Source organism: Lycorma delicatula, chromosome 1 (assembly GCF_047948215.1).
Source record: "Lycorma delicatula isolate Av1 chromosome 1, ASM4794821v1, whole genome shotgun sequence".
NCBI lineage: Eukaryota > Metazoa > Arthropoda > Insecta > Hemiptera > Fulgoridae > Lycorma > Lycorma delicatula.
Window position 1 is genome coordinate 303,283,512 of NC_134455.1, and position 14,837 is coordinate 303,298,348.

Consider the following 14,837-nt stretch of genomic DNA (forward strand, 5'->3'; position numbering starts at 1 on the left):
TAAAAATGAATTATAAAACTGTATCGCACCATTCAGAGTAACACTAAAAAATAGACTGAAATACTTTCTTTCACTGAATTGAATAATGGTGTTAAGCATTACTAATGATGTTATAAATCATCAATAACAAAGACTCAAGAAAAGTGTTATTGCCTATCGGCATGCCGCGGTGCCAGACAATTGGTAATTTACACTACATAATTACATACATAAAGCAATAATTCCACTTCCACGTGGAAGTGACAGAATGATTCAGCCTAAACTACTGTGATATTACTTATACATGCTAAATTCATATTTTTATTTGCTGCTCGGTTTCGTGAGACAAGATTAGTATGTTTTATATCTATTATATCAGTGATTCCCAAACTGTGCGCCGCGGCGCCCTGAGGAGCCGCGGCCTGTTCACAGGGGCGCTGCGAAATATTGTAAAAGCTTCATAATTAATTAAACCAAGACATTTATTAATGTTAATAAAGTAAAAAATTAATGTAGATACACGAGTTTTATTTATTTTTATCTCTTACGAGTAGTCATACTTTTACTGAGGATATGGCGCTATAGAAAAACTTTAATTGAAAAAGGGCACCACGATTCGAAAAGGTTTGAGAACCACTGCATTATATAGTTCTGTCATTTAATAATGAGTCTATAATGCACTTACTCAACTACAATTTATGAATAGTGTACGGAATTAGCGTGATAGTATTATTCTTTCCCCTTCCCATGAAATAATCTTAAAAATTTCACGTTATTTTGAACGCTGTGCTGTGTGAATGTCACTCCGGAGTTAATTACTCTAATGATGATTAATATGATCCCTTGCTTATTATGATATAATTTCAAGTTACGGTTATTGTTATTTGAGAATTTCTACAAGGCTGCACTACAAGTAACAAGATTTATTTAATTATATATATGTGTGTGTGTTTATCATTCATAAAATATCCATTAATTGTCGAGAATGTAGTATTCGCCATTAATTTCCAACATTTGTTTCCCTTTCGCTATAGTTATGCATTACACATTATTCTCTTACTCACGTTATTGAACGTAATATCACCTCTCCTATTCTTCTTCTTCGTCTCTTTATCAATAATTTAATAACATTTCTAAATTTACATATTTATTTTTCCACCGTCTTTGAATATATGTTTGAAATTACATTACACATATTTAGCCGTTAAACTCGTTTATGAAATTTAATGGGGTTGATACGTAATTTTTTTTTTGTAAGGCTTTCTTTGGTTTCATTTGTATGATTTATTCTTGTTGAATATATACATGCCTTTGCTCACGTTTTTATGTGTCGATTGGGTTGGCCGATTCATTGCCATTGTCACCAGTTTCGGGAAATGATATCAGAGACGTTAAAGTCAGAACCAATGATTGTAATTTTTTTCATATTTTAATTTGGACAAAATTTTTTAACGTTTCAAAGTTTAATTTTTTTTTTTTAATCAGGTAATACAAAAATAATTTCGAATAAGTTGTAATAAATTAAGGTTTTTCCTAATGTAATAAAAATTAAACAGTGAACCGATATTAAACGCGACCAGTGTAGTTAACAACATATTCTTTAAATGATCATGAATACATAGTTTACGTTATGCATTGTTACACGGAGACACAAATACAGCTATTTCGTCGGATGAAGTGAAGATGTCGCTTTAGTCTAAATATGATCCGCATTTCGTTGGCGTGTTTGTTGATGTGCTTTACTATATTCGACTCGGTGAAGTCAACTACGGAAAAACACGTTAATCCTCATTTTCCTTATTATTTATAGAATTGAATGCTTGTTATTCTTGAAAATAACTGTTCCATTTTCAGGAGTGCCTGAAAGAGAGAGCCTTCCATTATCCGTCTATTGTGAAAGATTAGAGGTAGCAATTTTACACATCTATTTAACGTAGCCTATTTACATATTTTAGTCAAATATATAAAATTTTAATTTTTTGTAGTATTCCGAATTCGATCTTATAACAGTAAATCAGATTCTGTTTTATATTTTAAAATATCCGCTTATAAATAAATTAAAAGATTGTTTTCATTTTCGAAGTCCTAAATGTATTTGTTGGCATAATCTAAGTAAAATTTCGTTTAAATTTTAGACGAATTCAAAATCTACGCTGAGTTTATATTATATAATAAATAACAAGCTTCGAAGGAAAATTGATTGTATGTACTTATTTTAATAGCCAGTGGAATCTCTTTGGAATTAATTTTAAATTTGTTCTTTTTAACGAATGCCCAATTTTTTAAATATCTGCTTATTAAATAATAGCGTATTTTTTATAGATAATATTAAAGACTTTGTTTAATTAAAAATATACTTTTTTTTTAATTCGAAATATTCAAATATATTATTTGATATTCTTTGAATTATTTTTTTTTCTGTAAATTTTAGATTATGTAAAATTTTTTATTACTTTTTTACGATTATTCTAGTCTCAAAAATTTACTTTAAAGTTATTCATTATTCTATGAAGATTACTATTTGGGAAATTTTCATTAAATTAAGAAAGAATCAACATCTTGCCTAAATAAATAGCTATGAGTTTAAGAAACGTAGTAATTAGTTAGATGTAAGATTTTAGTGATGTTTTTCTCATTTCTAGACTGATGCTTCATTTCATATTTCATTCATGTTTCGCAAGGCTGATGTTTTCTGAACCTTCTCAGTAAAACTGAATTTATTTAATTAATTTCTCTCTCTCTCTCTCTCTCTCTCTCTCTCTCTCTCTCTGTCTGTCTGTCTGTCTGTGTGTGTGTGTGTGTGGGCGCGGGCGCGCGCGCGCGTTTTTATTATAATAGCGATAACAGTCAGTGTATGTGTTTTAATTACATTACCAAATTTTGTAAAACGTTCCATCTCTGGATAAGGGATTGCAAACATTAAGTCGATGCCAATAAGGTAAAACTATAACCGTAAATTTGTAAGCTGAAAACCTTTGTTGTGTTAGAATATTTAGATATAAACTCGAGTGATAATTAACCAAACCAGGAAAACCTGCCATCCGTTTCGAATTCGATAATAAAAACCCACTTGGTTTATTTAACGTATTGTTTTTATTACGCTTCGGCTTTCCCACACTTTTCCTATCCTGTAAGATAAAACTTTAATTATGCTTAAAAAAAAATAATGAGAAATTTCGCGGTTTATTATAGTCTTAATATTAAACTATTCACGAATGTTTAACAAAAACCTAGATAATTAATTTATTAAAATATTCAAAATTGACAGAAGTTTCATTTTGTAACAATTATACGGGTCATTTCCATATTGATTAGATTAATAGAAAGTGAAAAATGTTTTAAATATCGCATTTGTATATCTGAAAATCAATTAATTGACCCTAAAAATGAATGTATCTATAATTTATTTCACTTTATAAAATTAACTTTTTTTTTTACAGAAATATTGAATTTAGCCGCATAAGGAAGCTCTTATAACTGGAATTACAGCAATATATATTCATAAATGTATTTATACATGTATAATTTTTTACTCAAAAATCCACTTTATGTATTATTATCCAAAAAAAGATCGGTGTAAACCCAATAAGCCAGTTTTGAAACTTTTTTCATTATCATTTGCTGAATGGATCATTTTTTTTTTTTTTTACTGAAACAGTGAATTTTGGAAAAAAAAGTCTATGCCGTCGTTCTCATCTCCTGTAACCAGTAAAAAGTTACGTTTTTATAATTAAAAATGTTTTCAAAAAATATAAAGAGCTGTTCAAAATCGATCGATCATAATTTTATGGAAGAGAATGGAACACTGCGGGATTTCTTTTAAGAAGCAAGTAGATCCCTACCAGGTAAAAATTACCTGCCCGAAAGAATCTGGTTACGTTGGGCCCTTTTCCCTCCATTCTACTATTAAAAATAAATAATCATGTAATATATATATATATATATAATTTGTTAAAATATTTAAACTGTAATATTCAATTCCAACCAGAACCAACATAGCGCATGTTTCTTATTTCTACTAGTTGTAGTGGAGATATCGTGTCTGCATAAAAAGTACTACAAAAAATGGAAAATTACAAGTCAGTAATTTGAGAGTGACCCGTTTAATTTACACACAAAAATGCATTAAAATATGAAACTTTCTAGTTGTGTAGTCAACCTTCAAAATCAGATTAAAAAAAAAAATAGATTGATTCTTTATTTACCTACAGAACTTCTTAAATAAATTAAAATACTATTATGTTAATTAGCCGATATAAAACTTCACAAGCAAATCAAGTTACTTTTTAAAACAAAAGTCTACGCAAGCAATTTTTTTATGCGTATACAGAAAAAGAAAAACTGTTTTAAAACAACTGTTTTATTAAATAAGAGTACGTAATGAAATTTTTTTAATGAAATTAAACAAAAGAAACACGTATGTAAAAATTATTTAAATATTTATTGAATGAATATAATACATCTTACATTCATATAAATCTATTATAAAACAACTGCTGTAAATCAAAACAATAATAATAATAATAATAATTATTATTATTATTACTATGAGATTATTTTTATGATTATAATTCCTTCAAATGTTGCATAAATGAAACTAAATAATTAAGTTTTGGAAAACGAAGAAAAAAAATGTTAATATTAATCTGTTATTTAATCTTGTTTGAAACTAATTTATGGTCGATGTAACCTAAATATATAATTTTTAATGTAAAGATTATAACAGACAATACAAAAATAAATAATTGTTTTTCTGTTAAATACACAATTCAATTTTTTTTTTTTTTTTAATAACATATCGAAAAAAGTGTTAATAAAAAAATTTCCGAATGATTTTTAAATGAATTTTACACTTCAATAAATTTTTAAATCAACTTCATAGTTTTAATTAGTTAAGTATATTATCGTATTTCAGTATTTAAACGATCAGTATTTTGCGGGACGAATTAAAAAATAGACTGGAAATAGGAGGTAGGGAAAAAGAAATTGAGAATAAAAAAATAATAAATGAATTAAACAAAACAGATATTTACGTATTTCCTTTGCTCTCAATTTTAGGTTATTGCTGTAAAGCTGATTGTTAAATTTTACCATTTTTATTTGATGTATATTTAAGCTATAAATGTTCTTAGTGATTTTCGTTATAAGATTGTATGTAATCCATTGAGGTTTTTGTGCTGGTCTTGTTTGTTAAATTTCTTTAATTTATGCTAGTTTTTAATATTGTTTGATTTTAAATATTTTCTCTTGATTTTCACTAGAATTCAGACATATAAAAAGAACGAAATTCTGGAAGTAACTTTACTATTATTTTGAGGGGGGAAGAGTAGCTTAAAATTTCTATTGTCTGCTAAATTTAATAGTTCAGGTTGTCCACATACATGCATTGTCCACTTTGCATGCTACTAGCATTGCTATATACATTAGTATCATAATTTCGGTATGGATTTGGATCATATTGGCGAAATTGTTCTAGTGATGGTGGGGGTGGTGGTGGTAGTCAACTGTTCAGTCATATGCCATCATCTAGATCTCCATTTTGTTTTTCCTCGTAAATAATATATATATATATTGTCGCGTATTCGCGGTTCCACCAGGTTATTGAGAGACTAACAAACTAAAATTTCTTATAAATAAAATTTATTACTCTAAATACATGTAAACAAAATAAATAATAATAATGACAATAAATAATAATAATTATTATTATTAATAAAATTAATAATAATGACAGTAAATAGATATAACATACTAAATAATAAAATAAAAAGGACAAGATTTGTTTAGTGACAGTTAAATTATAAAAACCAGAATACAGTTCGGTTTACTAAAAACGTTATAATGAGTAACGACATACCACTAGAAAAGTCTAAGGTTCATAAAATTCAATTTTCTGCAGATATTACTTTTTCTGTTTATTATCGCAGTACCCTACATTTTATAATTGAATATAATACTACCAATTTCACTACCGTTTACCATAACTCGCCGATCAACTACCTGTATTCACCCGCTGTCTACATTGGAATGCTTGTGATGTACTCTTCACTCGTTGTTACCGCACGTTTACTGATATTTCCGTCACCGCAACCGCGTCGGGATTGCGAAACTACTTGTCGCGCTTGTAAACACGACTACGCCGATAACGTCCTCGCAGAACTCATGACTGTTATCGCTACTTATCACAAAAACGGTGAACATTGCCTCGCAGAAATACCCGTTCTCTGCGGTGGTCCCAGGCAGTATTTATATCCCCTGGCCGGCAGAACCAGTACCCTTGAATTGTTGAAGCTTAGTAAATTTCATCGTTCGCGCCCTTCCGTTTTTATATAAATTCTTATTCCGATCCGGTAACCTTCTGGTCGAACACCAGCTTTTAGAAGTGTCATTGTTCTGTATTACAAGGAACAGATTATTAAATGGAACTTTTAGTCAAAGGAAAAAACCCCTTTTAGTTCCTTCTGGATTGTTCCTTCTTTTCATTGTTATTTTTTTTCTTTCTTCTTAATTGTAAGAAATCCGTTACCGCGGTCTGTTAAAATATATATATCGCATATTATAATCGATCCTTTTTTCGTGGATTAAGGTTACAAATTTTTCTTCTACATTCTTTACATGACACTCGTTATGTATTCTTGGATGTATGATCATCTGAAGCAAAAACTTTTAAAGAAATTATTTAGTTTAGTAAAGCCACAATAACCATTCCCACGCTAGAGAATCTCACAAACAGAAATCATATGGTTTTCCTTTTTGTTTTGTTTTATTATAAAAATAATTTATTTTCCTTTTTCTACGGTTGTATTGTTTTTTGTAGTAAAGTTCGACTGCACTTTATGGTATTTTCGTAATATTCCTTTTTTTTCGTTGGACTTGTTTTACATTGTCCTAACATATATAGATGATGCAATCGTATGATTTCAGTGCAAAAAACAAGAATAAATACCGAATAGGTAAGAACCGTTTACTGCAGCCGATCTTCATTAAATTAGTTATGGTAAAAGGCAGATAAATTATTTTTATAATGAATTAAAACAAACCGTCGTTTCTGATGATGAGATTATGTAACTAAGGGATACACAAATACTAAATATTTTTTTCCCCTTTTTCCGGCTGTTATAATATCGGCTGTTGTTTTATAATAAGGATCAAAACGACAAAATTTTCGTTCTTTGGTTTTTCTCGGCGCCTAGGAGCCTCTGCGTCCTGATTAAAAAAAAAGATACGGCGCAATACTGTGTATACGGATGTATGTTTGTCCGGTGCTGCCTACTTGTGTAATACCATTACATAAATGTTTATTATATTGGTTAATGTGGAACGAATATATATGTAATCATTTTAGTACGGGTAACTCATGTAGTGGTCATTAACAGTATTAATTTTTATGAAAAAACGGTTCGAGATACTTCCCCTTTAATGTACGACTAATATTTCAAGATAGTTATATTTTGCAGATAGCTTCAACGGAAAATTTTTTTTAACTCGCTAAAAATCAAAGAAATATTTAAAAATCTTTAATTTCGTTAATAATAATTAAGTATTCCCTCAAACATTACTTTAACAGTGTGAAGTGATAACACTGAGTGGATCCTTCCACTGATTACAAAAAAAATTGTTGACATTTTAAATTGATAGGAACAACTAATTTTTTTTTTTTTTTAGTGCTTTATTTTTCAACATGATTGTTATAAAATAATACCAGCTTCAAATCCATTATCGATAAACCTCAATTTACATAATTATCTTAATAACAAATGAATAAACTATCAGGTAATACCTCATAATATAACGCGAGATGTTAATAAAATATGGCAAGAAATATTATTTTTCCTACTTTATTTAGTGTAGTTAATGAGTTGTAAATCAATTACGATATTTAAAAAACCATAATGAAGTTATAAAGTTGAATTATTTATTTATTTTATTTTTATACTTATATGTTGTTTTTTATTTCTTTTTATATTTATGATTAAAAAAATATTGATGAAATATCTACCAAACGTTACTTGTATTATGAGATTTGAATTGCGAAAATGATCTATCCAACAAAATTCTCTCCCGTAATGTACAAAAGAAAAAAATAGTTTTGTTTTCGTATATTACAAATATTGCTAGATTAATAATTGTTACCCAAAATTGCGTTAGTCCAGTGTACATTCATACACAAACCCGCGCGCGCGCGCGTTACCGGTAGGAATTAAAAACTTTTAATGAAAATAAATGAGTAGAATATCCGTTGTATGATGGTTGAAACAATCATTTTACATTCGTCGAGTTCATAGAACAGTATTTTCTTACACCGTACATCTAAACTAATTTCCCTTTAAATTTACTATTTAAAGAAATACTGTCCCACGATCTTTTACAACACCCTTGACTACGATTTCCTGATAAACCATAAAAAATTTAATTTTTCATTCTTAGCAATTTATTTTCGAAAACAATTTTCTCTTTTTTCCTTTTAAAATTATATATTTTTTTTAATCAAAGTATATCATGCTGAAAATTTTGTATCAGCGATAAAATCACATTCTGTGTGCTCAATATTTAGCAAAATATACATGTACGCGAATAAAATTTTTAATTTATGATAATTTTTTAGTTTGGTTCTCGATATATATCAAAATTAGACTCTTCAATCTTCAGATATGTGAATTTCTTTTTACATATTGATTGTTAAAATAATGTACAAATAAGGTTTGATACGCATTACTTAACGCTCTTGAATTAATTTGATTATCTATAATTGTAAACTTAAGTATTATGAATCATTTCGTTGTTATATTATTATAATTGTTGTAAATGAAATGTTAGTTTTATTGATGATCTGATAGAAGTGAATATATTCCTGTGAAAGTACAAAATGATTGTGTGATATATGTTTCATTGTCGATGATATATTTACTGTTTTGTTTTCTAGCTCTCTGGCGGTGCATCAGGAACAGTGTTGTGATTACTACGAAGCCTGTCTCAGAAGGTACTTACAAATTTATGAAATCGTGGGTTCACTTTCTGTCACTGCAAATACAAAAATTAAATCTAGCTCTTTTTACATTTTTTATGTGATACACTTATATACACTTATAACTTTATAACGGATGAGCAATTTTTTTACGTATCAAAAATATTATTTTTAATCATTTTATATAAGCGGAGCTTCCGTACTTAATTGATGGAATGCTAGCTAATGTATGGTACAACTCCCGCATTCATCTCCCACTATATACTTTGCGTATTCATTATTCGTACCTCTTTACAGTAGTAAAACTGAAATCGGTCTATGAATTTTCCAATACTCCTTCCTTCAAAATAAAAAATCGTCTGAGGCTTTTACAATAAAAATTACCCTTATATAAAATTAGAATATTTAGTTCAATGTATAACTGTTAAAGCCTACAGATTGCTCATAGAAAATAACCAAACTGTAAAACGTTATTAATTTATATAGATCTTTAATTACATTATTTAATTTCTTTCTTCACAGTATTCAGATACCTTCATTTTTTTGTTCGTAATAAATCGGAACCAAAACGGTTAAATTTTACTCGCAAATTTTTATTGAACCTTCTAAAACAGGACTTTTTTCCACTGGAAATAAAAAATTTAAACGATTTATATTTATATATGTGTGTGATTTTTTTTTCAAAAGAAAAAAGGTGATTTTTGTAAATTCCATTAATATGATTGTCAAAGTTTCAAGTTTTTAAACTACTACTTTTATTGATTTTGGTCTTTTAACTTTCATTATTATTAAATGTACTTATTTGTAAATTTGCGGGATAATGTGTACTAGAATTAAGTATGGATCGTAGAGAATGCGTACACGTTTGAGTAAAAAATCAGAGTAATGTTCGAATAATAATTTTATTAAATTATCGTCTGTAGAAAATTAAAAAAAAAAGAGGAATAATTAAGACTGCGGAAGAGACATTAAGTAGTAAGCTAATTGTCGATAGAAAACCACAGATGAAAAAAGTAAAATACTGTATATTAGAATTTATGAATGATCAAGGATAAGTATAAAATTACGATCTTCCTACAATTACGATTGTATTTAAAAATTAAGTAGTATCCTGCTTTAAAACTTAAGTAGGAACTGAAAATAATTCAAATAAATTACTTTCAATGATATGAAGAATCTTCGAGGAGGTTCCAGCAGAATTTATGGTAGTATTCCTTTGATTATAATAAAAGGTTTTGTTAAAATAATGAAAACGCTTTGTCTTCGAGTTAACGGCTAGCGAAAAATTTCACCCTGATTTCTATCCCAATAATAAAATATTCCATCCCGTTGGATATGTTGCGATGAAATTCTTAGGATATAAATTTTGGAACAAAATTGATGATTTGATACAGAGCATGATGAATTGGGAAAAATTAGTTTTTCAGAAAAAAGAATCAAAACATCCGAACAGTATTAATAAAATTTATTGGATTTTTTTTTTTGGATATAAAAAAAATTAAAAGGACCAAAAAAGTAAAGAATTATAATTAGAAAAAATTAGAATTTTTCCGAGCTGGTTAATTTTAAATTACTGATATGTATCTCCAGAATTTTAAGAAAAAATGTTATAAACTAAAAAAGTTGCATCACTTAAAAGTTTTTTTATGTTTGATTTAAATTTTTTATGTTAAATACTGAATCTGCTGTACAAACTGGTATAACGAATTATCAGCCTGGAAAAGTGTTCCTAAATCTTAAGAAAGTTTTATTATTATATCAAAGAAAGCAAGATCAGATAATTAAAAGCGCCATCTGAAAATTTAACGTCTGATACGTGCAAATTTATAACAGTGGTAAATGTGTACTAGAAGAGATTTTCGCTTTTATGAGAAACAGATTCACGAAAAAACAGTTCAGCCTGAAGAAAAATAAATCTACCTATAATGGATTCATAGATCGTGGGAAAATTGTTATATTTTGGTATGTATTGGAAATTGGAAAGTTTAAGGAAAATGTTAAGGTCAAAATATAAAGAAAATTTATTTATAATTTATAAAAAATCAGGTATGTTTATTAAACTTGTAGAGTGTGAAGTTCAAACTGGACTAGACTAGAATAAAGTAATTAGATATGGATTTAGCCCCAGTTTTGTATACTTGTATAAATAAATATATATTATTTATATATATTACTCGTAATATATATATAAACAAATTGAGAATGAATGTTAAGAGAATACACTGAATAACGATTTTATTTTTTATAGAGAACTTATTACCAGTTCGGGAAGAAATAAAAACATATCAAAAAGGTAATGGAAGAGGCAGAACTTTCACCTAGAAAATAAATCTGTTCGTGTGAAATTTAAATTTAGAAAATTTATTAAAAATATTCGAATTGAATACAGCATTTTATAGTAGCTAAACTAAATTATTCTTACCGACACTCTTTCAATATCGATACTGAGGATTTTATAAGGAATATATTAGGAAAAAGATAAGAAGGAATAAGTTTAGGAGGACGAAAAATAAGATGCATAAGGTTTCTTGATGATGTGATAATTCTAGTGAGGGCACATACGCGCTTCAAAAATTGTTTACAGCTGGAGAAAGGAATGAAAATAAATATAGAAAAATAAAGTAATGGAAATAAACAACAAAGAGGATTTAGTGGTAAGGACAAGTAAAGGTAGAATAGAATAAGTAAAAAATTGGGGATTTTGTAAATCGGCAATTTACTGTCGCTACGTGACAGTGCACTGGAATAACCCAATGGAAATTAAAGAAAGAAAACCGATGACAAAGGAAGCCTTCAATAATAAGAGGGAATTACCTTGTAGTAAAAGTCTAGACTTAGAGTTAAGGAAGAGGTTAGCCAAATGCTATGATTGTCTTGGATAAAAGCGAAGCCTGAACGATGAGGAAGTGTGTGAGATGGAGTGATTGAGGCTCCCGGATGTGGATATTAAGAAGAGTGAAGAAAGTAAGATGAACGGATAAAGTGAAAAATAAGGAATTAATGAACAGGAATAAAGAAGAAAGTGTACTGATGCGGGAAGTAGCAAAAGAAAATGAAACTGGATCGGGACACGTGGTTAGATTAATAGAATCTTGATAATTGCATTTGAAGGGTAAGTAGAAGAAAAAGGATGTAAGGAAAAATTATGAAGTTAATAGATGAGGTGAAAATTGGTAACTACAAGGGACGAAGTAGATGGCTTGCGATAGAAATGAATGGAGACAGCGGTGGAGTAAAGGACACCTGCCAATAGGCAGAACCCTAGATGATGATGATGAGATGTTTAATTAAATAAAGAATAGTTTTTAGACGAATTGGATATTATAAACTTTTTTCGAAGCATCCTCTAAAGGGAACCTGATTGATTTGCTATATATTTAGATGAATCTTGGATTAATTTGGTTGTAAAAGGAAACAGAACAGATGGTAACTTTAAAGAAAGCCAAAAATTAAATAATTGTTAATTCTTAGTCGCGATTAAATAATTAGGGCAGACTATAAACGAGAATGCTGAGTTGTATTTATGAATTAAAATTATTGTTACAACTTCCAAGAAGTATTTTATGAAAATTGTGATATACAGATATTTCGTTTTCAAAATTAAAAATACCAATGGTTGACGTGGTTGGTTTATCGTGATCTTATGATTGATAAACAATTTTTTAACAATTATCCTTTATATAAAGAATATATTGGGATAGAACAACGAATTGGCGCGACGATTGCACGGTATAACCGTTCAAACAAAGCAGTTGCGACGATCGTCTCGCTTTGTCGTACTTGTGGCTGTTTATTAAAAGAATTGTGTTTTACCATTGTAGTTGCTTATATCAAGATTTAAGAGTTTTTATCTTCATTAATGTTTCAGTGTCGTTCTAACATTTTAAAAAACTTACAATCCTGTAATAAATGTAACATTTTGAAATACTGTTATTTATGTAATTTTTACATTATATTTTGTGTAAATAAAACAGACGGATAATTATAATATAGAAATAATAAATAAAATATAAATATAATAAAAAATAAATAATAAATTATTATTTTTCAATAATAATATAGAAATAATAAAATTTAAAAAATATAAATAATATGGAAATATAAGACCAACAAATTAAGGTGTCTATAAGATGTTGCAGTGAATCGAAGTAGACCACATAACAACTTTGACATTGTTTCGAGGTAGTTTTAGCTTACGGTTTCAGTTACATCGGAAATTTTCACGTAACCGTTTCAAAAAAATATTCCATTACATCTCTAATTTAAAATGTTGTAGGGTCAGATTAAAATAATAATAATACCGCCTTATAATTTAGTATATATTTAGATTTTGATAAAATAGTTGTGTTCAAGATAATTTCGTATTCACTAAGTTCTGAGTTCGGTCCTTGATAAGTTTTCTATATTTTCACAGTTTTATCTATGGTTATTATTAATATTAAATGGAAAAAAAAAGAGAAAAGTAATGATTAAGTGTCCCCCCCCCCTCCCCACAGTTGGAAATAGCCTAATGTGCTGGTCATAGTAGCTATAAAACGTTTTTATTATTTGAGCTAAAACACCAATTCATTTTTTAGAATATGTGGAGTATAATTCGACAAAAAAGTGGCAGTTAAAAAACGGGTTTTTTCTTATTTGCACGATAAAGTTTATTTAAAACAAAAAAAGAAAATAATTTTAGCCGATAAGTTCTTAAAAATAAATTTATTTACTAAATCACCAGTTGCTTTTATCAGTCGAATTTTCTCGTTTGTAATTATTATTAGATAGTATTGTCTTAAATTCTAATAAATTCGAATTCCTTATAATTTTGCATTTATGGAATTTTTGAGTTTCATTTTTCTTTGGTAAAAATCATACAGCTTTGACAAACATTTTTTCTCTCTTTGCAGTGACAGTGAGTGGTACATGTGTTTTTTATTTGTGAATTTTTTCTTTGTTAATTGTTTTGCCTGCAGCTGCATTTGTTAAATCTCACTTCGCCTTCATGTAGCTGTAACCAGCGTCTGTACTACTGCAGAATGTATATATTCACCAATGTTCTGTTATCTTAGTTTGCGTTTCTTTTTTTCTTTCTTTTTTGTAAATAGTAGTAATGTAGCCTATCACACACTACCATCGTATTGCACTTTATTTACTATTGTATATTTTTTGCATTGTAAAATTACGTAATATGTGTATCACTTTCATGTACCATGATAGATTTGGATTCACTAGAAATAAATATTTTGCTCTATTTTGGATCTCTGCACTTAGAATTACTAATTATTTTTGTTATGATGAGTAGTTTGTGAGCGCGTGAGCGTTCAGTTTAAGTGTTAAATGTGTTGTAGCAGTTTGAGTGTTCCTTTGCACATGTCTTTTAGAATTATGGAAAAAACTTATTTTGTAGTCAAAAAGTAGAATTCAGTTACTAATTGATTAAAAAATTATTAATATTCACTCTAAATATTAGTTAAATCTAATTTAATGTATACTAGTATGAGTAACATGAAATCGCTGTGGTTAACTTAGATAATAAGTAATAGGTGTTAAAAATCTGTACTTCATACAGTTATAAAATCCGAACAGATCAAACGATCTGAAAGATTTACCGAATTCAAGTGCCAAGATAGTTTGGAAGATGAATGGATGATGTACAAGAAATATCGTAAAAACAAAAACTCGCCTCAGGTAGTAGTTTTCATACAACTAATAACAATAGAAAATGATTACAAGGTTTAATGGGAGTCGAAGTATAAGGAAAACTAATGGTGCTTGCGATGCTGTACCGCGGTTTGGATTACAGTCTATTATCGTTGTGTAAAACGTCAAGGATGAAAAATATCAAAAGGTTAATTAATTTTACTGGAATATCTTCAAACTTAAGTTTACCAAAACCAGGTAAGTGAAA

General features: G+C 28.3%; 1 protein-coding gene across 2 annotated transcripts in view; it reads left to right on the forward strand.

Moving 5' to 3' along the window:
• LOC142333367 (NAD kinase-like) overlaps positions 1–14,837 on the forward strand; it is a 489,955-nt gene that overhangs the window by 157,353 nt on the left and 317,765 nt on the right. Inside the window, exon 3 of one of the 2 annotated variants that reach the window (XM_075380407.1) lies at positions 8,903–8,959. The exons of the other annotated variant lie outside the window; for it this stretch is intronic. Within the exon in view, the coding sequence (XP_075236522.1) occupies positions 8,903–8,959 (57 nt within the window). The remainder of the gene's footprint in view (positions 1–8,902; positions 8,960–14,837) is intronic. 2 annotated transcript variants of the gene reach the window in all.